General features: G+C 45.7%; 2 protein-coding genes across 2 annotated transcripts in view; one reads left to right on the top strand and one right to left on the bottom strand.

The window, feature by feature from the left end:
* The window catches only part of Usp14 (ubiquitin specific protease 14), a 47,639-nt gene extending 33,336 nt beyond the window's left edge, over window positions 1–14,303 (top strand). The window contains exons 13-16 of the mRNA XM_070540995.1: window positions 3,262–3,337; window positions 4,639–4,746; window positions 7,144–7,218; window positions 13,800–14,303. Coding sequence (XP_070397096.1) covers window positions 3,262–3,337; window positions 4,639–4,746; window positions 7,144–7,218; window positions 13,800–13,864 — 324 coding nt within the window. The 3' untranslated portion in view covers window positions 13,865–14,303. The remainder of the gene's footprint in view (window positions 1–3,261; window positions 3,338–4,638; window positions 4,747–7,143; window positions 7,219–13,799) is intronic.
* A 2,307-nt stretch (window positions 14,304–16,610) lies between these two features.
* Window positions 16,611–20,878, bottom strand: Uxt (Uxt prefoldin-like subunit). The gene is made up of 5 exons (XM_070520883.1): window positions 20,590–20,878; window positions 20,446–20,527; window positions 20,301–20,374; window positions 19,525–19,696; window positions 16,611–16,750 (listed from the first exon to the last, which is right to left on the bottom strand). Exons 1-5 carry the CDS (start codon window positions 20,658–20,660, stop codon window positions 16,685–16,687), a joined length of 465 nt encoding a protein of 154 aa, XP_070376984.1. The 5' UTR covers window positions 20,661–20,878; the 3' UTR covers window positions 16,611–16,684.
* Window positions 20,879–26,770: the final 5,892 nt, after the last annotated feature.

Genomic DNA, 26,770 nt, shown 5'->3' with positions numbered 1-26,770 from the left:
AAGGCATCGCTGGTTTCCTGAATTTCCTCGATGTATGCGATCGTCGTGCCCTTGTTGATGTGCTTGAACTCCTGGCTGAAGTTTGTCAGCAACACTTTCGTGTTTTCTCCGTGCAGTCGAGCGATCCCTCTTGCGACGCAAATTTCACGGTCAAGCAGTAAACGTTGGTCGCCTTTGATGACGCCTTCGACGTCAGCGGGTGTTTTGGTGCCGACCGAAATGACAATGCTGGAGCGAGGCGGGATGCTCACTTGATCTTCGAGCACACTCAAGGCGTGGTGACTACGAGGGCTCTCCGGCGGTATCGCTTGATCTTCCGACAGCGTTATTGACTTCGACTTCAGGTCGATGATTGCGCCATGTTGGTTCAGGAAGTCCATACCGAGAATGACGTCTCGTGAACACCGTTGGAGGATAACGAAGGTGGCAGGGTAAGTCCGGTCATGAATGGTTATTCTTGCCGTGCAGATTCCAGTCGGCGTGATGAGGTGTCCTCCAGCGGTCCGAATTTGAGGGCCTTCCCATGCAGTTTTAACTTTCTTCAACTGCGCGGCGATGGTTCCACTCATGACGGAGTAATTGGCTCCTGTGTCCACTAAAGCGGTTACTGCGTGGCCGTCAAGAAGCACGTCGAGGTCGGTGGTTCTTTGTCTGGCATTGCAATTAGGTCTTGGCGTCGGATCACGGCTGCGTCGGGTTGAACTTAAGCTGGAACCGTCGCTTCGTCAAATCGTCTTTAGTCGGTGTAGTCTTGGCTACCTGACTTTGTCGGGATGGCGGCGAGATGGTCTGGGATTATTATGTCATCGAGATGGTCTTTTCGTCGTCTTCGTTGTCTTCGGCGGCGGCGGAGGATCTTCGTCAGTTCGACGAACAGCAATCGCACCTCCATCGGTTGCTGCTTTTAGTTTTCCGGATATGGGCTCGCTGACCGGCTCCGGGCTGGGCCAGTGTATGGTCGGCGCTGCGGCGACAGGTAGCGGCCTGGTGATGGCGAACGCGACAGTCGTCGAGAGCTCCATTGAGTAGCGGCGAGGTAGTCGGCGATGTCACGTGGGCGCTCTCCAAGCTGTGGACGCGGCGCGTTGACGGCGAAACCTCGCAGTCCCATCTCTCGGTATGGGCATCGTCGGTAGGCGTGACCTGCTTCTCCGCAGTGGTAGCAGAGCGGGCGGTGGTCAGGAGCGCGCCAAACGTCTTTCTTCCTCGGGTAGCTGCGCTGGGCGACGGGTGGGCGTGCTGGCGGCGGCGGTGGTGGTCGACGGAATTGCGGCGTTACGGGGCCCTGGCGCGGTCGTGGAAGGGACCTTGACGGCGGGCGACGGCGGCGTAGGTCATCGCTTCCGGCTGGGGCTGCGATAATTGAGGTTGCACCTCAGGAACTCCAAGCGATCGGTGCACCTCTTCTTTTACGATGTCGGCGATCGAGGCCACTTGAGGCTGCGACGAAGGCAAGACCTTGCACAGTTCTTCGCGCATAATGGCCCTGATGGTCTCGCGCAGATCGTCCGTGGCCAGTGATTGAATTCCTGCGTAGTGGGTAGAGCTTGTACGGCGGTTGAATTGCCGGTTCCGCATTTCGAGTGTCTTCTCGATGTTCGTCGCCTCACGAAGAAACTCTTTGACGGTCTTCGGTGGGCTTCTTACCATCCCGGCGAAAAGTTCCTCCTTTACACCACGCATCAGCAGGCGGACTTTCTTCTCCTCGGCCATATCCGGGTCGGCGTGGCGGAACAAACAGCTCATTTCTTCCGTAAAAATGGCAACGTTCTCGTTTGGTAGCTGCACTCAGGCGTCCAGCATAGCTTCAGCCCTTTCTTTGCGCACGACGCTTGTAAAGGTGCGTAAGAAGCTGCTACGGAACAGGTCCCACGTTGTCAAGGTCGATTCCCTGTTCTCAAACCAAGTTCTCGCAGTGTCTTCTAAGGCGAAGTAGACATGCCGCAGCTTCTCGTCGGAGTCCCAGTTGTTGAATGTTGCAATTCGTTCGTAGGTCTCCAGCCATGATTCCGGGTCTTCAGTCGCTGCTCCACGGAAGGTTGGTGGGTCCCGAGGTTGTTGCAGGATAACAGGGGACGCTGGGGCAGCCATTGGGGTTGTCTTGACCACGATCTTCTTTGTCGTCTCAGGTAGAAGTCCGTGCTCTGGGGGCAGTCCTTGCAGTCCGCGGCTAGCACGCTGGTCTTGGGGGATGTTGGTTCTGTCCTCGGGCTTCGGGCTTGGGTCGCGGCTTTGTGGGGGCATTCGGTACATGAACACACAAGCACCTCCACCAGATGTCACGTGGTAGTGACGTTAAATGACACAGTAGCAGTACTGTGAAAGACAAAACTAGCTTTTATTGGGCGAACCTGTGCCCACAAAACAGGCTACACTTAAAGCACAACGATAGCGGCGAACACAGTAGGCGATCGGCGAAAATCTGATCAGCGGGTCAAGCGCGTCGGCTTTTATACAGAGTCGTCGAATGTTCCAGACTAATCGTTGGGACCCGCGTGCCTTCTATAAAATTCTACATCATTCACGTCAGGCGAATAAATCAGATAACACAAGGTTCGGCGATAACAGACTGCGGATAGAAGCATCGATAACTTTCCAGAAACTTCGGATACATGCAAGCGCGTCCCGCGCTGTGCGATAAAATTTGTTAGGCGGCGAAACCTGGTCGCCCGATAAATATAAATACACGCGTCAATATTCTCCATGATGCCAGGGCTGGCATTTCAGTGTGGCTAGTAGCAAGCTAAAATATAAGAATTTTCCAACCTTCAGTCTTGCTAAGTGCAGTCCCTGTAACAGCAAGAAGCATGTGGTAAAGTTTGTTCAACTTCAATAGTACGCATAGCAAAGGAACTCCCTTAAGGTTTTATTACATGTGTTCACCACTTCATGTCATTGTTATTGTTATTGTCTAATATACCTGAGCACTCACCACTTCTCTTATCATCATCATCCATCCCAATACTCTCACTCCCCTTCTCTCTGCCCCAGTGCAGAGTAGCAGAATATAGAGCGCACTAGCTCAGGTCGACCTCTCTGTCTTTCCTGTCAACAAATTCTATCTACCTACCATAAAGTTGATGGCATGGTGAAAGCATATAACTAAAGAGGAAATGGCATAGGTGCAGTTACAGTGGCCATGTTTTTTAGAAGATTCAAGTGCACTTGTGTGTTGGAGTTGGAGTTTTGTTTCAACCCGTGACCTGCTGCACATGTGACGTGTAAACGTTTGTCACCTCCTTTTCCCACCTGCTGTCGCAGCTCAAGCTGCAGCACCCTGATGATGCCAACAAGCCACTCAAGGAGACCAAGCAGGAGCCGTTCTCCTTTCCAGATGGTGGGCACAAGCATGTTTTGAGCAGTGTTTTGTGTGGAAATTCATTGGCTGCCTAATTTTTTTTATTTTTTTATGCTGCCTTTCTTCAAGAATCTCTAAAGAGCACTGCTAAATCGCTTAAAGGCTGGTAGGAGAGCCTTTCCGGAATGTATATTCATACCATACCTGCCAACTCTCATGTTTACAAATTTGGGCTCATTCTATGGTTAGTGTTATTAGTGTCCCTTTAAAACTTTTAAAGGAACACTAAAAAGAAAAAAACCGTTTAAACTGTACTAGTAGACAACCCTTCTTCAATGGTGAAAAAGTCACTGTTACCGCAAAATGAGGATTGGTGAGCCAGGAAAGGCACAAAAAATTAATAGCTGAAGGCAAGGCCATCTTGAAGCTCCCACGTCAACTCGCATTACTTCTTGCGTTTCTTACGGCACGTGCCCGCGCGTACTTAAATTTTCCTTGCTAGAGATGCACTACATTGTAATATTCTAAAAAAGCCGAAGACGGAACTCAGCCAGTTTCGAGAACTTTTACTGTGCCACAATCTGCTAAATGCGACAAATAGTTTAAATTCGTGACATCAGTACTAGCGCTGAAGTTTCAGTGCAAGTTTGAGAACACGGAATCTTGGTGTTCATTATCTCTTCTAACAATTTATCCGTTGCCATGAAATTAATGAAAGTGTAGCTTTTAAAAAATATCTCATCAGTCTAAACTGATATAGTGTTTGCCTTATGTCCTTTAATTAAAGGTATAGATGTAGAGCGTCTTGTTCAACACTATTTCAAAGAATTAGTCAGTCTGGAACAGTGCAGGGTGATAGCATAGGTTCTAATGCCGAGCAGTCTCAGCCATACTGCATTCGCTCCAGTTTGATTGGAATGCAAGACAGAGTGTGGAGAGGTTCCAGCACATAATGAACCCCTCTAGGAGGCCACACTTCAGAACAGTTCTTTTCTTTTTGCTCTGTTCATTCTTCATTATCTGCCACGCCGATTTGCTGATTTCAGCAGCATGGCAGTATGCAAGCCTATGATCTGGGGGACCAAGAAAAGAAAACATTGCAAATCTAGGCCCTATTTGCTTAAGTTAATCTCAAGCCCTTTACTGCGTGCATTCTTTGTAGCTCATCCGTGGATATGAGTTGTAAAATTCATGAGACAGTCAAAGTTTGTATTAACTGCTTAGTGTAAACCTATAGACTGCTGCCTTGTGTTCATCTCTCGTAGAAGCTTTGTTGTATTGCGCTGATATTCATTAATCACGCACTCAGTCAGAGGTCCTCCTTGCCATGTTATGTGCAGACCCAGGCTCAAACAACAGCGGCTTCTACTCGCTCCAGGCTGTGCTCACACACAAAGGCCGGTCCACGTCCAGCGGTCACTACGTCGCCTGGATCCGTAGGAAAGAAGGTGAGTCTTGTGGGCCGCATAGGAGTCATTGGAGGCGTTGGCGCTCAGCAGTAGCGTGTGGCCGTGTTGATTCACTTTTGCTTGATTGCATGAAGCCCAGTAAAACTCATTTTCACTCCTGTCGTGATTCACAAAGGTGAGTCTCCTTGTCGGAATGTTGGCTTCGGGCTGAGGCTTCTCTTATTCCTCCACTATTGATTACATGATACTTTGTGCTGGGAGCAAATCAGTATATGCTGACAGATGGCATAGGAAGACGCATTCAGCGTGTGATTTGGTGCGTGAAGCGGCTAACCATTGGTCTGTTATGGGGTAACAGAAGGTCCAGTCATAGGCTTAGAGGGAGGACTAGATGGTGTCGTGAGATTAGGAAATTAGTAGCAGGCATAAGGTGGAGTTGCCTGGTGCAAGACAATTGCAAATGATATCTCTGCTTCTACTCTGGCCCTGGTTGTGCACATCCTATCTTGGAGGTAATGTGTGGTGAGTTCGAAGGCTAGCCAGCCCGGGATAGCTGATGGCTTTGTGCGCGCTGTGTTTTTGCGCACCTAGTTCGTGTTAAAGCAAGAGGCAGCATGAAGGGGAATTCACTCGTTGCTGTTCTTCATCGTGCCAGCGTTCTAACAGCAAGTGTTCACAGTCATAGAGTGAGATGTGTTCGTGTTTGCCTGTGTGTATATGTGGCATCATGCTTGTTAATTTAGTTAGTAAGCGAAATGTTGCAGGCATTTATACAGCTGATGAAACTACTAACCTTACTGCATATACCTGTCTAATAGTTTACTATCGCAATCAATGCTTTGCCTTTGAGGCAAAACTGTGACTTTTTGATGGCTGCCTCATGTGAAGTGGCGAGAGCGGAAATGAAAGAATGCACTGTTGTTAGCTCTAACTTGCACCTGCCCTACTTGCCTTTAATGTTCCATTTCTCTGTTTTCTCAAATTACTTACGTTGAGCATGAGAAGCGCTGTTTGCAATCGTGACTCATTTCTTTACAATAGACAGATGACAGAGTTCTAGTATCTTGAGCTGTCACTAGCATGACTCCAGATAAAGGGTAAATGTGGTAATTTTTTGAGGTGTAAAGCTTTTAATGAAATCTGTATTGCTAGTTGCATGATTTCTTCTGCAAGTCAATTTTTTAGATTGGTGGGCACAATCAAGCCTACCCTCATATTACCTCTGCTAGCCACCTTGAGGGGTCAGAATTGGGGCAGCAGCACTGATATTGTCATTTGGCGAGCTCTTCTTTAAAAAAAACATCTGTGCAAGGCTCTATTGCCGTGATCAATTGTGTTCGGCTTATCTGGTAGCATAAAAGCTTTGGCAGCAACGTAACATTTAACCAGGAGTCCAGAATATTTTCACTGCCAAGAAACTGTGCGATGTAAGAGCGTTTATAATTGGTTTCAAGTTTAACACATTGTTTCATGGCGGCTACTCCTAGTACACACAAATAAACTTTTTCCTGCATTGTTTTTCCCCACTTGCCATTTTGAATGGCACATTCAACAGTTTTGCATTTTGGGCGCATTAACAAAAGAAATTCAAGCCAGCGATGCAGCTTACTGTGATTGCCGCAACTCACTGGGATAATGAAATGCACAGCTTGCCATTGTCAAAAAGTATGCTAAACGCTCGTACGATTAAACCCTGTGTCAACCAATAGCAGCGCTTCCTGTGTGCATGTTACAAAAGTAACGAATCACAACGCCAGTTTGTCCTCTTTTCGCATGCTTCTTTCATTTTTAGTTTTGCGTGGCAAGATGAAGCACTGCTGCTGTCTGTAGCTCCAATCTCTTCTTTGCAATGGTACCAAGATGGTGATGTTGCGTCTATGGATAGCCACGCAAATCCACAGTGTGATAGAACCTTCCGCACACTAGAAAAGCACACTAGAAAGTGTGATTTTCTCAGCTTATGCTTAGATTTCTTTCTAAGATTTTTCTACACAGTAAGGGAACACATGGCAATCACAGGGGCAAACAATCAGAAACTTCGATCAAATCTACCTCTCCCATTGCCGAGTCCTCCCTCAAAGGGGTGGGTGGTAAAACAGAATGGTGGCACGGTAAACTGAAGCAGTGGGCGGAATTTCCGCTCATTGCGTAGAGAGCCCTGCTACGTTCTTACACAAAATTGAACTTTATTACATGCGACAGGGCGTAGGAGGAATCCAGAACCACCGCTTATGTCAGGCACGGTAGAAAAATCGCTTGACAGACTTTCCCCTTTAACAGATATTAGGCAGCGATAAGATTTCGAAGTCCACATTGATGCATGTTTTTGCTTTTCTATGCAGTTTAGAAGGTGCATAGTGACTTGCATGCATGCTTAAGCATTATTGGATTATCATGGAGCATTGATCATGCTGTTGGGTCGTGTTTGTCACGCAGATGAGTGGTTCAAGTGTGACGATGACAAGGTGTCCGTGGTCACAACAGAGGAGATCCTCAAGCTATCTGGCGGAGGTAAGTGCAGGCCCCCCTTCAGAGTTCATCATTGTCAGCCTGCTGTAGTGTGGAGTGTTTGGAACAAGTTAAGGTTGTTCAAAAAACAGCTGTGTTAAAGGGACATTACAGAGTAGAGGTGTGTGAATGCCAAGTAGCAGATCTTTAAATTGAATGATCAAAATTTAATCAAGAAAAGAATGTTGAAAGTCGAATATCAAATCTCTCCAAAATTTTTACCAAATTGAATGCTTACAAATTTTGGGAAAGAAAACACGATGCTGCACATCCTTGGGAGTCTCCTGGCATTGCATGGCAAGATCGTAGAAGAAAAGCAGTCCGTAACTTGGGTACAAAGTAATATACAGTACCGTATACTCTTATTAAAGGGAACTTCAAATTAGTGTGCCAACACTAACTACAGCTCGGTTCTAGGAGGGCCTATAAAATATTTTTGTTTGTCAATAGAATCTCTGCTAAACAGAATCAAGTGCTTGTTTCCCTCTGAAGCTAAAGAATTAGAGACATTAGGCTGTATTGAATACCCATGAGGTTCTCAGTTTAATAGTCAACCTGTGTTTTATCGCAGTCTTCAATGGCATAGAAAGTCTCGCTTTCAACTTGTATTTCTCCAGAATACAATACGGAAGGACTTTCCCATCTTTACGGCAGGTGGGTTATCATAAGGTCAAACTGCAGGATACGAAAACGTGGACCGCATATTACGTGAGTCGATCACCGCTCCGCGCGCAGCCATCATTGGCGCTGTGCGGGTCGACAGCGGTCAGCAGCCCCGTTAAAGAGCAGGTACCGTTTCATTGTAAGGATTGCCTTTAACTTGCCACTTGTCAAATATTCTGAAATTGAGAGTGTAAATCCTTCTTCTTTTTTTAATTTACATTAACGATCTACCAACGCATGTATCATGTAACATTCGCATGTTTGCAAATGATTGCGTAATCTACCGCAAAGTTACTAACACATCTGACCACACACTCATCCAGAACGATCTCAATAATGTACAAGAATGGTGTAATCGCTGGCTGATGAACCTAAATCCTAACAAATGTAAACTCGTGTCCTTCACTCGCAGCCGTAACCCCCACACATTTACCTATTCAATTGCTGATGTTCCAATAGAATCAGTCCAATCATTCAAATACCTCGGTGTCATCCTATCTTGTGATCTGTCCTGGCGCTTGCATGCTACTAACATCATCTCAGCTGCTAATAGATCACTGGGATTTCTTAGACGACATCTGCGTCATACCCCACAACAAGTAAAAGCGTTGGCCTATAAATCATTTGTAAGATCGAAACTTGAATATGCATCTCCCATCTGGAATCCGCATCAGATTTATATCATAAATGCACTTGAGGCTGTGCAAAATCGCGCTACTAGGTTCATTCAATCTTCATATTCATACGATATCAGCATTTCATCGATGAAAGCGCAATCTGGCTTGGAAACGCTTTCTGCCCGTCGACAGGTTGCCACCCTCTCTCTCTTCCGCTCATTTTTTTTTCAGCTCCCTAAATCACCCACCGTACATCACGCCCCCTTCATACATATCTCATCGCACCGGTCATCCGCTTCAAGTTGCACGCGCACGTGCCCGGACCACCACTTTTCAAGCATCATTTTTTATTTGAGCATCAAGGGACTGGAACGGCCTTCCACACGCCATCGCAGCCATTACAAGCCCATCTGCCTTTACTGAAGCTGTTGTCACCCATATCTCAAGATGAACGCCTGTTTCTAATGTTTATTTTATTAACCACCCCTTATGTAATACCCCTCTAATGGGGTTTTTAAGGTAATAAAGTGAAGTGAAGTGAAGTGAAGTGTCACAGCAAGTTCACGTGACAGTCGCATACATGACTGCCCAGCTGCATACATTTGCACCGTCCACGCAAATGTATGCAGCCGGGCAGTCATCTCGTTATGGTCACATGACACTTTCGCACCTGCTGTGTAAATCCAAAGCTCTCTTGGGACTGATTGCTCAAAGCTACGCAAACAGACTGATGTGTATCTACAAACAGCATCGGGAACGAGAGGCCACCGTACGATGTGTCGCAAAGATGGTGACCGTGAGCGACTTTGTTGCGAACTCTGGACTCTGGACTTTCATATGCGATGTGATTCGTCGGCTTTCCGAGTGTCGTGTGGCTGTTGCAAATATATCTGTGTCGATTCAGCACAAAACTAACCTCAGTCGCCAATGCCCCGTGAAGCAGCGCCAAAGTAGACCTGATGGCTTAGGCAGTATAGTAAGGCCATGATAAAAATTCGCCACTGGCCAATGTGTTAATGCGTCGCAAGTCGTCATAGAATGCTTGCCTCTAATATGTTCGTACAGGTGGCTCTTCAGTGATCAGTCCAGAGATCATGCGTACATGTCCAACACAATCTACATGCCTTCTGGCAGCTGATCAGCTCGATATTAGCACGAGCTTCCACGGTTTCTGTAACATGTGCTGCTTTTGTTGCTGTTCCCTCTGTCTGGCGTTGTATTATCATTTCAATCGGTCCTGTCGACATGGCTAACCTTGTACCGACAAAGGCGACTCTGGCTGATGCACCGCCGTTCGGCCTGTTGTGGTGTTCAGGCGGGATACCGCAGTCACGGCCCAGTGGGTAGGACACCCAGCTCGGCTGCACGGGATGCGTGTTTCGATCCCCACTGCCGGACACCCACCGGTTTATAAAACAGGTACAAGCAGTCTACCCGCCAGGCGTCCGGCTTTCCGGGGGTGTGGTGCTCGGGAGGCGTTCGTAAAAACCACTATGCTTGCTGTGCAAGAACCGAGACAAAGTCGCAAATAACTCTCAAATATTGCGATGCAGTATTTCCGCATTGGGCCAACGTTGAGGAGTGTATGCACTAGGGCAGAGGAGCTCACAGAGCCAAATTCTGCAACCGTGTCAGCTGGGGCAGGTTGGCCCATGCACTATGTGCTCAGTTCTCAATTTGCACCAAGAACAATGAAATGAGGCGTATGAGGGGCTCCATAGCGCACGCAAAATGCGGCACTGCGTGGGTCTCTATACCGAATATTCGAAAGATTGAATATCAGATATTCTATTTGCGAATCCAATTATTGGCGTGTTCACTATCTATTTCAATTCAATGATATTCGAGTATTTGCAAACCCCCTATTAAAGAGTAAAATAATTTCAAATGTATTAGTAGATTACCCTTCTACAATACCAGAAACACCACTCTTACTGTGATAAGAAGCTTGGTAATCCAGGAATGACGCAAAAGTGAGAGTCAGGTGGCAACACCGCCTCGAAGTTCCTGCACCAGTTCGTCCTGACATCATGGATTTTGACTACCTTTTCTCGGGCCTAGTCAGCTTGTTATCAACCATAGAGTTTCTCACTACATTACCTAGAAGGAAATCTGGCGCTGCTGCGCTGTGGTATGCATGGGAATGCAGGTATGTTGTGACTTCGGATTGGCATCGTTCTCGGAGAGACAGGACACCTTGAAGACGCACTTGGCAAGCACCGTTCCGTCTGTCACAATGATTCATTCTCTACTAAAACAGCATGTAAAAGGCTGTTTTAACTTTATTATTACGCAAAAACATGTTTTGTTTAACTATGAGAACGTGTTATTGCATGTACGATTATATGTTGCGTAAAAAGTATCAGCGGGCCGCTAAAGTTGGAGGACAGACGACAAGGTTCGAGCTCGCTTTGAAACAATTTGTCATCTGTTCTTGCTTTTGTCTGCTTGGTCATGCATTGTAGGTAAGTAAAGATGTAATATGCGTGAATGGAAAATTTCATGATTTAACTTTGAGAATGCATTATTTGTGTAGCCATATCCACGTTTTAAACGAAGCCTCTTACAACACCAGCCAGCACCAGCCTCGCAGACACATATAGTACCGTCATTCCCATGACGGCACAGTGCCCCCTTAAGAACCTCCCATAGACGGTGGCGCCAGATTTCCCTCTAGATGTTATAGTGAGAAACTCTATGTTATCAGCTAAGATAGACTATGTTGCATTCTAAAAGAACCAAAGACCGAGGTTACCAAGATTCAAAGACCTTTACTGAGCCACAATTTGTTAAATATGGAGAAGTACTAGGGCTATCTTTTTTACCTACACTGGCTGTTCAAATGTAGCCAGTGTAGGAAGTCGCCATTTTATTTCAATCGATTTAGAAAAAGTTTAGCTCCGTCGACCTACACGAAGCCATTCTTTATAGCAAAAGTATAGAATGAAAACTACACTTCCCATACCGCAGGTTCGATGAATGTAAGTGGCAGTCCCCAGACCAGTGAAAAAAAGAGCTGGCTTGGGTTGCCCGTCTCCTCATCACAGTGCAGTTCCAGCCAGTCAGCGATGGCTGAAGTGGGTAGTCCATTGGACTCATGGAAGGAAATGTATAAATTACCACTGCTGACAGCACACAAGCGCCTACTTTGTATGGCTGGTTGCTACGGTATTGTTTTGCAGTGACATCCACTTTAACAAAACATGGGTTATTGTGCTTATGCACAATAACCCAGGTTGCATTGTGCAAAGAATCAAGCGAGTAGCAGACATCCACCACTTCCTCGAGCAGAGACATGCCTCAGGTTTATCACAGCAGCGCCTTGGGCGGCTGCTCAATGGAAAAGCTTCACGCTCCCTCATATATTCACTCGCCACTTTGAACTCTCCTAGTATTTTCTACTATACTCTGTTTTGTGGTGCTCCATGATTATTCGTCAACCAAGCCTTTTGATGGTATTAGCATTCTTAGGATACTTCATGTACTTTCCGGTGTCTGTCTACCTATCTATCCATGTTTCTAACCGTTTTCCTGACAACTTGGGTCATTGTGTAGTCCGTGGTCTAATGGCTAGAGCGAGGGAACCTGGCTATACACCAACCTTCAGACCTACTTGGGTCACTGGTTATATGACACTGGGTATGTGACTCTGAGAATGCGCCGCTTTCTTGAAACCAAGTTGAGTGATTGGTTATGTGCCACTCATCAATGAACCCATTGACGCCAATTCAGGTCAGTGGGCACGTGGTACTGCGTACGTGCCGTTCATCAGTGACAAAAAAAAAAGATCCTTTAAGATTTCTCCGGTGTTGGCCGGCATCGAACCCACATCAGTAATACGATGCACTTCTGTTAGTTTGACTACAATCCTGACCGAAAGTCCTGGTTTGCGCCCATGCATTTCTATGGGCCCAAACTTTTTTTCATTTTGATCCTATAATTGGCATTCACTGAATAATTTGAACTTGACCAGTCAGCATGCACACGTCTGACTTCTACGGTGACCCCACTACGACCACTTTAGTGTCAGCATGTCTCGGAGGAGCTTAGGAGACGGTGAACACACATCTCCCATCGAAAACGCCTATTTTCGGCTTGCCCTAGGAAAGTTTCAAGCAATAACGGTGTCGCGCATTGTCTGTCTGATTACAATTTTAACGCACCCCTTCTTTCTTTCGCTTTCTTTTCTTTTTTTCAGTTTGGACAGAAAATTTTCTGCTTGGTGCAGTCAAATACAAAACCAAAACCGCCTTTGCAGCATGCGTATGCTTTGCCTCATAACACGGCTGCTGCGGCGAAGCTCACTTGGAAGTCAGTGCAGCGAAGCTGACTTTAGGCAACCGGCCGCCATCGTGCAACACACATTAGACGTTTTACCATTTTTCGTTCTAAAAAGTCGGGTGCACATTAGATTTCTACTTTTGTTAGGAGCTTTAATGCCATTTGTACATCAGTTTTGTACTTTGGATGCATATTAGCAAGGAAAATTTATTAAAAAGCATATTAGCAGGCATACATTCGATGTGAAGGCATGTTAGAATCGGACAAAATGCTACCAAATAAATCAGTGTGTTTCGATGCTTTTTCTGCATCTTGCTTAATTCAAACCTGTGGGTAATTCAACCAATTCCGTCGGTCCCGTCAAGGTCAATAACAGAAGTCTACTGTATATTCAAACAATCTTGTCAGATTGTAAGTTGACACACATGCCACAGACAGACTTCCCGGTGCCGCTTCTAGATGGCGCAATGCGTCTAGCGGGAAGCACACGAGAGTAGCCCGAATGGCACACATGCGCTTCATACATGACGCGTTTCAGCTTTGGTACAACAGTGCATCACTGCATTGCTTTAATGCTAATCGCATTAACGTTGTCATTCTTCGTGAGATGCCTTCTGCTGGAACATATTGTTCCACCACTCTCACTTCATCTTTATCATACTGTGCCCTCACAAAGGGCACTGGCTGATGTATCCTTGACGAGTCATTGGCTCAATATCAATATCAAAACGTAACAAGTATTTCTGGCTAACATTTCCAATTTGTGTAAAAAATACCGGGTATAAAGAAGATATTTTTGGGTCAGATGCGACTCTGATACGATTAGGTTCAACTGCATGTGCATGAGTGGCCTGGGCCTACCATCGCAAGCCCTTTCGATTGCGGTTTTATGTGAAGAGTCTTTTTTTTTTATGTCAGTAGTTTTTTTTTTTTTGCTATGACTACAGTCTCTCCTAAAACCTGCATGTTCCAAGCCCGTGCAGAGCTGTAAGTGTAAGACTTGTTATTTGTGTGTTTCTTCAGGTGACTGGCACACGGCGTACGTACTGCTATATGGACCACGCATACTCGAAGTGGAAGCGGATTGATCTTCAAGCCGCTAGGGAATCCAACTTTCAAGATGCCTTTCCGCCGTCGCCACCTCCCGAAACACCAGTGCTGCCTGCCTGCTGCCTCTTCCTGCCCCCCAGTGTCACTCTGTCGTCTCCCTTTACTCCCAACCCCCTTTATTATTACCTCTTAAGCTGCGCTTTCGAAGACATCGTGAGAGACTGGAGCTTAGACTGTATAAATAAAAGCCGCAGAAAGACAGTTTTGAATACCCAGCATGCATGGCTGGCTTTTTACGACCAGTTTGACAGGAGAGAGTGAAAGATGGCTCGTGTGGCGTTGTGTCAGGGCAACGGGGGAAACTGGACTCTTTCTTTCTTTTTTTTTACCGCCGCCCAATGTGGTGTAATTGACTTTAAAAAAAAGAAATAAAAAGCTCAGCCTAAGGCTTTCAATGAAAGCCTTGCTATTGCTGAATCAAGGCGATGTATTCTTTTTTCTCGCTTTTCCGCCTTCGTTTTTTTTTTCTTTCTGCATTCACTGTGTTGCGAGTTCTCCGTGGGCTCATGTTGAATATAGAACCTCATAGATAGGATCCCATTTCGTATAATTTCCCAACACCAACGTTCACTATTGAGAACACAAAAATTGACCCAATGCAGTTATGCTTCTTTTTTGTCACTTGATATGCTCTCGGAAAACACGGTCTTTCTGCACCAACGTTACGCACATTGGCAAACTGTGATTGTGATACATTTTCCGCCTACTAAATCCTGTGTGAACAAAAAAGGGTGCAAGGCATGCATGATCAACAGGAGTAGGCACCAACAAAAAGTTCCACAGACATGCAGACAGGCGCCCATCACGGCAGTTCCTCTGCAGCCCATGTCACGTGAAAATACTGGCACGCATTCGATTTCCTCTTCCGGTACCAGCAAATCTCCTTGCAGTTCGTCGCTTGTTGCATTCTCAGCTAAGCAATAAGCTTCTTTACCTCTTTCACAGTGTGCGTGGCGTAGTGCCGTTTGGAAACATACCGCATTTAGTAGGTGATAACCTATGCAGACATGCTGCTGTTGTCTGCTGCAGACGGTGCGATGTGCATGTCATGTTTGGCTGCATGTCATGTCATGCTGGGGGCATCGCCGTCTCAAAGCGCCACACAATTGGATAATGACAGCACACATACTGGGCTGCTCGGGCATCACCGGCTCAATGCCTGTCGGCGTTTCCTACTGCAAGGTTTCTCTCCGAGTGGGCGTATCAAAACTTCCCGCCAAGATATCCCTCCCAAAAAAGCTGCTGACCCAGGCCGAATTCGAGGAGCGCAAACATAAGCGTGTTGAAGCTGTGAAAATGGCAATGCGCGTCACTGGCCGCTCAGGCCTCTCTCGCACGTCGGCTCCTCGTGCTGCAACGACTTGCGCAATGCTTTGCATTACGAAGATGTCGACTACTGTCGAGTCTGCAAAAGATTTTATTGACTTACCGGTGTGCCACCTCCTGGCTACACCACGGCAGCACAGCCTCCAGCTCACACTAGCTCCAAAATGACTGCTTTGGTTCTGCCCAGGAATGTGGGCTATTTTTTAAAAAAAACAAATACTCGACTCACAGACAGCTTTCTGTGGCAGTGGTGGCTAGGGGGGGAAATGCACATGAATAAAAGCGTTTCTGAAAAAAAAAAAAAAGAAGAAAGTTCCACATTCTTGTCTGCATTGGTTTAGGTTGGGGAAAAGAAACGTCTCGTCAACAACTGCTTAAAAAGGCCAAGTACACCTATTAGGGTTAAATTAGACTTATTTTTCCTGCTTTTATTTTCCGTGTTTGGATAAAATACAAAACCATCGCACGTGGAAACTTTGCCGATTAAATATCTTGCAAAAAATGCTAAATCAGCACAGCTTCCATGTGCGGCAGAAGTGCTGTCGGACGATGCCTGAAAACTTCGTGCAGAACCTCCACCGCTGCAGCTTTCCCTTGACTGACTCATGGCATCAGACTCGACAGGTACATTATTTAGCTCATGGATGGTTAGTTCAGACTGCCACTGCTGCAATATCTTGCGAGAAGGGCCTTCTCACTTTTAATACAGGTATGGTGTTGCCATCTGTAGTGAGCCAATAGTAAGGGCCACTAGCAAACGCAGCATTATAACAGGCTTGGCGATTTCAGCCACTTTTTTTTTTCAGAGGTGGCACTCGTACTATTTATTCAGCCAGCAGACAGTATGACCAAAAAAAAAAAACTCGCAACTTCATGGCAGTTCTGCATGTGCTACAGTTCTGGCAATGAAATTTGCACAGGAATTGCAGAACTGAACGTTTTGGCATGTTTTGGGTTTTTGTTGGCAAAAGAATGTAGCACCCAGCCATAATTGCATGGTGTATCATGCCTTCAGCTGGGACAATCCCTATGCTTGTACTTCCTATTCTTCCCATTCTTGCTGAAGCCCTGCTAAAGAAGCACGCATAACACTAGAAAATTTCCTGCTAGAAGAGGTTTTGCAAACTACAATGGGTATTAAGATCGGTAGGGTAGGTATGAAACAATGGGAGCAGCTTCCCCTTTTCTCTTCTGCCTTGTCGCCGGCATGATGGCCTCGACTATTATGACCTCATTTATGTGCAGAATGAATTTGGCCAGCTTTTAAAGTAGACAAAGAGGCCACAGAGTCGGGTGGTATAACTTTTATTAACAATATGTATTTTTTTTCAATGAGTTATGTGTTATAACGACCAAAGGAATCGCACCTTTGCAGTGCTCGTTTCTCTGAGCAAGAAGTGTGATTTTTTTTGCGTTTATTTACAAATTTATACACACTTGAGCACATGGCCATTTTACACGTGACGATGCCGTCAGAATACATCCCGTCGCTTGGGTTGGTCAGGATTGGCTGGCAGGCCCTGGATTTCACGCAGCCCCTGAAAATACAATATGTGATGAAGCAGTAATAGTGTTTGTCCAAAAATGAAAAATGCTACACACCTGTCATAGAATTTAGCCTTTACTGAAATAAGTGTGGAGTAAAAGGAAGAAGAGATGATAAGCTGCAGCTGTCCTACAAAAGGGGATACATGAATGGGGCATACACTACAAGGATGCAGGCTTTTCCACAAAATTTGGCTTTCCTACACAAGATGGCCGACTGCCAAGCTCGTAGCACCATCGAGTCGAAGGTAGGCTTCCAAATGGCTACCATGTATTAAGGAAGGGATGGTGGCAGAGGTGATGGTATGAACTCCTGCTTTATCTCCACCTATAGAAGCATCCAGCATCTTGTGTAGGTCAAACTACTAGATGTACGGGGACGCACATTTGCAGAATTTCGCATATCACCCATTGCCTAGCATTCATCTTTCACGGTGCTTTATTTATTTTGTACACTGTTGACGAGTGATGGAGTTTAGAGAGGCCCAGCAATGCAACCCAAGAAAGCTTGCGGGGCATCACCGATCGCATCATGACTATTTGGCAATTTTGTCCACTTTGTGCAACTGACGTGGTGAGGTGATTTCGCAAACTTCACGCAAAGGACACGTGAGTAGCCTGCTGCACAATGGTTGCCGGTTAATAATTTAATGTACAATTTTGCATTTTGCAAAATATCACGAGTACTGCGAAAAAACTACGACCTTCCGTTTTAGTTATTTTAATTGTCATCCGATCATCACGACAACCATACCATCATCAAACGGAGCAGTGTTTGGCAACCATGGCGCACCACTATGTAACTGCCGCTACTAGTTGCCGTAGTTCACTCGAGTCATGGGTGAGTAAACCGTAGCATCCTCAGCGACAAAAATTTCAGTCAACGGTAACTTAGGTTTGTGTGTATTATATATCTCATAATTACACCTGCTCTTTCTTTCTTGGAATGCTAAAAGCAAACCTAAAGCAAAAGTCGCAGCCTTCAAAAAGTGTTGCAGGACTCCTTTAATTAAGGTTTACAGCTGCCCTTTGTCCAGGAACACAAGCACAGGAGCAATGATAAAGAAGCTAGGTATGCATTACCGCACACTACCCATATTTAGCATGAATGTAATTTTCGTGTTTGATGTGAACAGCCTGAGAAGATATGTTAGGCCTGAGAATAAGTTGCATTTGCAATCGACACATATTGCAGTCTTTCCATTTAGCATAATGTGCTCACGAATTACTCTAAAAGGGTAGGTCAAAAATATGAAGTATCAAGCTCACAAGCAATGTACGTGAATGTCAGTTCGTCCATTACTATTGGTAAGTAGTTACTTCCAAAAACTTGGCAAAAAAAAAATTGAGCTCACAAAATCTCCATGTGAAAGTACGTAAGTTAGTCCCCTGCTATTGATAAAATATGCTAGAGGTATCATATCTGTTGAGAAACTTGCGCATTTACACAGCTTGAGGGGCAGTGATTAGTGCAAAATGGTTTGATAAAAAAGCAATAATGGGGCAGCTTCTTACTTTTCCAAGCCTCTGTACTGACTGAATACCTTTATTCATATCATAGACTCAATGATAACTGTTGTATCACCTATCTAAACCTCAAGAAATATAGCATCAACGTCGCAGCATGACCGAACACGCACTTTAAAAACAGAAAAATTACCATATTTCTAGCCCACGCTACATACAATAGACTTTGGGGTGTGACACAGTGGAGTGCTTCGAAATAAATTCGACCCCCCAGAGAAAAATAATTCCAGCTATATTATTACCCTTCCACAGTATCAAGGAAAACACCACAAAAGGCACGGTAAGAAATAAAAACGAAATATCGCACAGGTGGAAACACCGCCTCAATGTTTCTGCACCTGCTTGCCACAATTCATCCATTTTGACGGCAACTGCTCGGGCCTAGTTAAAGTTTATCAGGAAGGATGTAGTTCATCATATTCTAGAAAAGGCAAAGACTGAATTTGGCAAGTTGCAGGAACTTCTACTGCATCACAACATCTTAAACACAGAAAAAAAACTTTAAATCTGTGAAATCACACTAAAGTACCGGCACTGATGATGCAGTGCAAAGTTTAAGAAATGGAACTTTGATCTTCATGTTATTTTCTAAGAATCAACCTCTTATCGTAATATCAATGAAAACTGAGGTTTGAAGAAAAAAAAAATTCCAGTATAAACTGTCAGTATAAAGTGATGTAGTGCTTCTCCTTAGTGTCCCTTTAAAATCTGCACTGAAATATTTACAAACCAGTGCTTTTGCGTCATGGTCGAAAAGATGTGCACTTGCAACTGGGTAAGCAGCCTGTGACCTCGCGCATGGCAGCAACGTTGGCATACCACGGTGTGACAGTGGTTTCCATCAATGAAGGACAGCTTCGAGCTGTGCAGCTCAAATGACTGTAACCTCACTTGTCGACTAAAGACAGCGCAGCGCTTGATGCACACATGAATTCGTCAACCGAGTGAACCGTCCTCACATCTCTGACTTGTTGCTGCCTGTTCCATCACAGGAGAATATATTTACATCCTACTATGCAAATCTTGCTTAACAAAACTCCACAGTGTGTTGTCCTCAGCATTCGTTTGCAGCCAGATCCTGTCCTCAGAGGACATCAGCATCTTGGTCTAGTGCTTGTAACGCACTGCATTTCGTCCCTCGCATTCCCATTGGTCGCCCTCGTCTGTCTGATGCAGCCTAACTTATCCATTTAGGCACTAGGGCCACGGCTAAAGACACTTCGATCGATCGAGTACTGACCTGCAAGACCATCTGGATGTGTGCTTTTATGTTGGCCGACTCCTTGGAAACCCGCTGCAGCTCGGCTTCAAGCAGTGCTTCCCTGCGGCCCACAAACCACAGCGTCTCTTCATGTGTCAGCTCCACAAAGAAGCCCATGCCGACTTGCACGAAGATTTTCGACACGTCTGGCCTGAAATGGGTTCACGTGACGCCCATCAGATTGCAAGTGGCAAATGTGGCTGTAAGGTATACGAAAACTGAGACAAGCACAGGTGCTGAACTACAACTAAATACTTATTGCTGGTTTGTTGGTTCGTCAATCGAATTTTACGCATCTGATTTTGATAACGATGACTTGATTCCATCTTTTTTTTGTTTCTTTGGGTGTCTGGTGATGTTGTGGCTGGATTCGTTGCCGTAATGTTTAAACACTTTGATGTGTCCCCTCACTGCTTTCCAGCCACTGCACATGCGCTTTAATCTAGCATATAAATAAGCGCCCGTCTCTAGAGGTGCGCTGCCTTTACAAATGGGCAGCGAACTAGTCCACCAACAGCTGCTCGTAACTACCTCGTATTGTTTGCACAGCAAGGATCACGTGTGACGTATCACATAAATTATATGCATCTACTTCGGAAGCATACAGGGTCTTGTTCCTTTACACTAACTTTACAAGAAGATTTCGAGCTCATCGCTGCATTATTTTTGCTCAAATGTCGCAAAGACATCGCTTTCTTTCTTTTTCTTTTCCGTATGGATCGTTAATCTGTTACACAAACGACTGGCTTACGTACACGACGGCTTGGACGTAGAAGTTGCAGCCCAGATCAACCTGCGTCCGAAAGGTCTCCTTGTTCGCTGCGACTTCCTGCGGAGGTGGGTACAATAAGTGAGAACTGCTACGTGAAACGCCAGCCCCGTACGCTTGCAAAAGCTTGCCTGAATTCTTTCGACGACAGTCCGTAGTTGGAGCAGCTCGGCTAGCTTCGCGCAGATGCGATCGCGCTCCTCGAGGCATTTCCTGGATTTTAAAACAAACACACATTGATACAACGACACGTAACACAGCTGTCAACAACGAACCTCAGGTCCTCCTTTAGCACGTCGTTCAGGAAGGTTTCGTACTGCAGAACCTTCGAGCGAATGTCCGCCATAGAGCACCGTGTTGTGAATGCACAAGAAATCACGCATCAGCGAACGCAAGCACATTCATTCCCGCGAGTCTTGAATATCGCCGAGCGATTCTCAAAGGCTCGGATATTCTATATCAATTCAATCACTCGGGCAACTTGAACAGCATCGAAAACGTGCGCACGAAAGCAAAACAGCATGTAAGTATAGAGGAATGATTGCGCTTTGCGTACGGAGAGGAATGATAATAATGCCTCGAGTCTTTTCGATGAAACGGGAGGTAGGACGTGCCACTGCACCAGAGCTTGCAATTCAAAATATAGTGCTACTTTAAGGTCATTCAGTGGCACAAATTTAACTGCTTATTGTATATATGCATACAAATTAGCTTCTAACTTTTGTGTGATCTTGCTCTATCTTTGTTGCATTACCATTTCGGTTTCGGTTTCGTCAGCAGCCCTCGCGTTTCGCGCACCATTTAACTGACTTTCTTGCGTATGGGCCATAGTTTTCCTTTTTTTTTTCTGTGGGGGAAGTTTTGATGCCACATAATATTGTCACATGGAATCCTCACACAAAGCACCACCCGACCGCCGTACGGCTCCATTCGCGGATTTCTTCTACTTGGCGATAACGGGTATAAGAACCCATTGTCAGCGTTGCTCTTGGGCCTTCATGACAGGCGGAGCTAGACCTGTAAGGAAGTAGTCGTTCAACTTCGACCTTCATTGTCTTTGCTTCTGAGACAATGTAGATCACGAAATTACCCTAGAAGCAAAGATGAAGAAGTACGACGCGATGGAACCATGGCGTCCACAAACGCAAGATGCTTTACGCTATTTAAGTACGTCTGTACCAATGTTAGGTTTGGCAATGCCCGTTCCGAGCGCAAGTAAAGGAACACTAAACAAAGTATTTAAGAAAGTGAAAAATGAAATGTTTACCATGTTGGAAATTTGAGATCCGCCGTTTAATTTGAACAACCAATAACTCGAAGTCATTCACCAAGTTTTGACAAGGTATAGTTACTGAAAGTATTTCCTCGTCCTAGCTGCCGCTACAACAAATCCTTCTTTTTAACAGCTCGGCTTCCCTTACCCGACCAACACCTTACTATATGTGTACTTGCCTTCTCTCACAATTTGGAGAGAGGGGAGGCGTTGAGGAGAGGTAGATCAAGGGTTGCCATAAGAGGGGGGGGGGGGGGGGGGGCTCTTCGAAACACGCAAAGAAAGAGAAGAGGAAGGGAGGAGGGTCCTCTCCACATCGACCAGTGGAGAAAGTCACACAAACGCTGCCTAGGAATGCATATGTGTTGCCCTGTCGAAGTCGATCTCCTTGTAGAAACGTTGGATCCGGGCTGCGGCTTTCCTTCTCCGGCTACTTTTGATAGTGTGAAGCCTCGAATGTTAATGAAGTTTTTATTCAACGAGGGTGGCACGTTGGCCTACTGAGGAATTGGGATTTGTGAGCCACTGAAGAAACCAGCTGCGACTTAATTCCCGAGTGATTCGTGAATTCATTCAAAGGAGACCGGATGATTGCGCACTAAAAATTGCTGTATTGGGCACTTATAGGAGGTACTATAGCTGTCATTTAAGGCCTATATAGGCACCAATTGCTGCCCTATAGGCATGTATAGGTTCCATTAATAAGAACTTTTTCTGTGCGTCTGAGGATAAATTATGAATTTCCAAGGAACACAGCCCACCAAACCCCTGTTTTGCAAAGTTCATTTTATTTTCTCTATAAAACGGGATGATGCAGGTTGCATAGGTTACAAGTTTTACTTGAAATCTAGTGTGACTAAACACCACATCAAAATTTGTGAAAGCGGAGACAAAGGAGCACCACTCCAAGGCTTTGAGGTTTCGATAGTGCCGTGTTTTTTTTTTCTGATGAGTATTATTTAGCGTGAAGAAAGGGAACGCTCAAAATCTACCGAAGTTGGTGGCAAATACTTGTACTTTAGAACGTTGGATGAACCAATGCCCTCTGTTATTGCACAATGTTCGCCGATCAGAACCCTTGACAGTTATTTTAGTCCAGAAAACACGGGATTTTTATCCGAGACAGGCTGAAGTTTAGAACTAACTCTGTCAGCAGCAGGTCCATTGGGGATGGTGGCGATCCCTTTTCCGAACCTTCCAGACCATAGTTGCGCTCGAGCATTTAAGTTTTTCGGTGATGTCTCTTAAAAAAAAACAAAAAAACAAGTGAGTCCGATCAGCTGTGAAGAACTGCCTTTACACCAGTAAAATGTTCGCGGTAATAATCGGCCGTCTTAAGCCAAATTACCCCAGCGTGTGTTAACAACATAAACAAAATAAGGCTAGGACGAATCACAGAAAAAGGCATTTTGAAGGCTGTGAAAATTCACTAAAGGCACAAACATCGAAATGAGGCATTTATAGGCGCAATAAAAGTACGGCTAAAAGTTTTCTAGACCCATAGTTCGTACTTATAATATGCTACAAAGGTACAATAGGAATGTAAAAAAAATAATGGGCATTTTTGTCTGAAGTTCCGGCCTCCTGTAGAGACGAGTAGTGGCAAGGCCTGCGCTTGAACTGCTTCCTTTCGTCGCGTACCTCGGTTATGCTAGAATTCTTATATATGCTACTTACGGGAGGCTCCCAAGGGGTACATATACAGTAAGTGTAACTTATGCCAGAGGGCCACACAGTACAGCATATCTGACCTTTCGAATTTCCCTCTGCTATCTATAAGCCGCGCTTGTAATCATAGCCAAGAGCCACATATTGGGTCGAGGCGAAAGCAGAAGGCATATTTGCGTTTGCAAAGCCAATATGTCTCCCGCTCTGTCGACAGGGGTCGGATTTCCTTTCGCACCGCCAGCATGCGTTTATTCGCTTTCAGTAATAGCGGCATGACAAAAGCCGGCCGATCCCATGCCCTGTGGGAATCGATGTTAAGCCAAGCAGTGTGCGGGGAGCCTGCCAAGTTAACGAAACGAACATGAGAGCGCCAAGACGTAGGCGGCTAGATAGATAATTCATCAAAACTTCTTTATGGGCGAGTTGGTGCATACTTGATTTGAAAATTGTTGCAGCGCTAACACATGCATCCACACAGCAACAAGGACGCAGGCGCCGGTGTCTCGTCCTTGTTACTGTGGGGATGCATGTGTTAGCGCTGTAACAATTTTCAAATCTAGATAGATACTGTCAAAGTGGCAAGTGTTCGCCAAGAAATGCCTCGCATTTATAATACGCTTGCCCTCTCTCCTGCTTGGAATGTTGATTTGTAATGTCACAGAACACGGAGCAGGCAGCGAAGAGGCAATAAATTATTCATAACATCATCCCCACGCCGCCTGGTGGAAGTTGTATATGAGCATTTACTACTGCTGTTAAAGAAACTCAAGGTTTCGTATTTAGAACCTACGTACGCCCACTTCTAGAATATATATGCGCGATATGAAACACTTGGCTTGGGAATCGCATAGATAAGTTGGAAATAGTAAGAAATTTGTGTCATTATTTTGGAATTTACACGCTGAATTTCAGCCTGTCTCTTGCTAAGCGCACTGTTGGCTGGGAGCTACTCGCTATAGGCTATAGGTGTACATTTAAAGATAGATATTTCTACACAATATATATTGCACTATAAAGCTGGCATAAACTGTGTGCCACTTATACTTGTTTCAACCAATTTACGCGTCTTTGCGCAGCTACCACATGTTGAAAAGTGACGAAATTATATTGGAGGACAGATTTGTTAAAGAGAGAGAGAGAATAAGCTTTTATTCTGAGCAAGTGCAGTGTGTGGTCTAGGTGGGCGGCCTCCTTATTCCAGGTAGCCGCGGACCATGGCCGTCTCCCGTGCCCATTCGATCAGGCTATTTTTTTTTTTAGATCTATAAAAGGTCGGAACCAACCGCCTAAGCAAGCCGAACGAGGTGTTTGCGTCATTCTATTGCGATGTTTTTCGCGACGATTTGCTGTTAGTCACAACTGTTACGATCGGTTTTGACCAGTTTGATAAATGATCGGAGAAGATAGGAGAAATTTAAATGTCGCGTCGCCATGGAATAGCGCAACGCTTACGTCACGAGCCTAAAACCCCTTAAATTTCGTAAACTACTGCCACGCTTTGAAGAATGCCTCTCCTCCTCGCGCACTCTGGCCTAGGCCGACGCCGCGTCGCTATTGGCCTAATAACATCACGTGGGCTCTCGCGCCGTGCACAAGCGCCATTTTTGCTCGAGAAGCGTCTACGGAGTGGCGAGGAGCGCATGTTGGCGCCGTTGCTACGCTCGAGCAGTGTAGGCGGCGCCATGGTCGAGGAGGGAGATTAAAAGAGGAGCAACGAGGAGGAGCGAAGGTGGAGGAGGAGAATGTCGCTAGTATAACTTTACGAAGTATAAACCCCATGCAAGCGATCTCGCGCGCGACAGCAACAAGCGACGCGATGGAGATGGCTGTCGCGTTCGCTCGTGGCGTACAAGTCGTACCCAATGCGAGCGAAGACTTCGAGCGAGGTCTTCCCAGTGTCGCCGATATGAGAGCAGAAATATAGGCGCCGAAACTAGCGTGACGCGTGCTTTATTAACTTAAGTTGATGTGTTTTACTGTAAAAAGCAGCATTAGATATTTCTGAAAGTCTTGCAGTAGGTTCTTATTCTTGAACGTATAAAAATTCAATCGTTTGCTCGTTCCGCGCTACAATCGGAAGTACTTGAGTTGTGTACATCCAGTTCCGGCTTCGCGCCATTGGCTAGTCGCTCATAGCACTTCCGGGCGACGAGCGACGAATTCTAGATTTGCAGAACCGAGCGATCGCGTGGCAAGACCAAGCGATCTGTTCACTCGACGGCCCTATCCGTCGCTCGCGCACAAAATCTCTCTCTCTCTCTCTCTCTCTCAGGCCGGCGCGTTTCCAGTAGTGGTTACAGCTTCGCATTGGATGATTTCCCTAAACCACGTGCCAATAACCGCTGACGTTGCGGGGACAGCGTCTTGCGTAGAGCCATCGAAGCGTGTGACTGATTTTCACGCAGGAAGCGAGGCTCTCTCGAAGGACTCGCAAGTCTCGCTTTGGTTTGAAATGTCAGCGGTTTTCGCGTCGTTCAGCCGTTCGGTACTTTGCAGAAGCGATCGTCGGCCCGGGATATCTACGCAACGCGCTTGTCATGCAATGCCCGAACCTGGTGAGGGGCCCCTTTAAGGGCTGCGTGGCGCACTGTACGTCGTAGTGCACTGTAAAATCATTTTCACCTTCAAAAGTTAAGGGTGCAAATCGTTGTATAACTCGCACCCTTACGTCCTTTTCACCCCTCCCCCCCCTTAAAGAAAAGTAGGTGTAAGGGTGTGAGTTATAGTCTAATATACACCATTATTCACTCTAAAGGTGTAAATTATTTTACAGTGTGGACAGCGCCTTTTTAGATGTCCCTCGCCATGACTGCTGTGATAGCGCTGGTGAGAACACGTGGACATGTGTGCAACCTTTGGGCTAGTCTGTAAACTTAGACCTGGTTTCCATGACGACAAGAAACCATTTTTTTTCTTCTCTTACTTGCAGTGATGTAACCTGTAGGGCACGAATCATGTCGCCATGTTCGAATCCAGGCCGCGGCACGAGAGCGACGACAGGGACAGAATAGGAGAAATCCCGTGCGCTGAGATCTTGGCGCGCGTTAAGTTGGAGTGCCGAGTTAAATTTTCGGAATACCAGAAGTGACATTCTTAGAGCGGAGTCGTATAGAGCCACAAGAAGACGCAAAAGCTATAGATGGGCTCGAAGTTCCCGCGCTCGTTGCACGTGACGTCATAAAATTGGGGCATCGTTTGCTCGGACTAAATTGCGCTCGAAAGGAACCAAGGGCACGTTCTAGTAAATTTGGTAACTTTTCTTTTTGTATGAACGAATAATTTTGGGGAAAAGGCCCGGATATCCAAATGATGGCAGATCGATCCCTGAAACAGCACTTCAACATGAATGTATAAACGTCGCTGCCCAATTAGTGTCATTTTAAGCGGTCGAGATTGATATGAAGTTGCTCAGTTGCAGCGTACGTTCCTCATCAAAGCCTAAAATTTTGTTCGTAAAAAAACATATATTAACTGCATAGTTCGACGTCACTCAATATGCTCAATTGAACTGCATA

The sequence above is a fragment of the Dermacentor albipictus genome, chromosome 6 (assembly GCF_038994185.2).
Source record: "Dermacentor albipictus isolate Rhodes 1998 colony chromosome 6, USDA_Dalb.pri_finalv2, whole genome shotgun sequence".
Lineage (NCBI taxonomy): Eukaryota > Metazoa > Arthropoda > Arachnida > Ixodida > Ixodidae > Dermacentor > Dermacentor albipictus.
This window is presented reverse-complemented; position numbering and strand designations above follow the sequence as displayed.

What these genes read in the sequence shown, in the direction of transcription:
- Uxt (XM_070520883.1), bottom strand. Translation starts at nt 20,660, where the DNA reads ATGGCGGACATTCGCTCGAAGGTTCTGCAGTACGAAACCTTCCTGAAC. An exon ending in TTCTACGTCCAAGCCGTCGT is followed by an intron (nt 19,697 to 20,300) that starts GTACGTAAGCCA and finishes AACCCATTTCAG; the next exon opens with GCCAGACGTGTCGAAAATCT. An exon ending in ACATCCAGATGGTCTTGCAG is followed by an intron (nt 16,751 to 19,524) that starts GTCAGTACTCGA and finishes TTGTATTTTCAG; the next exon opens with GGGCTGCGTGAAATCCAGGG.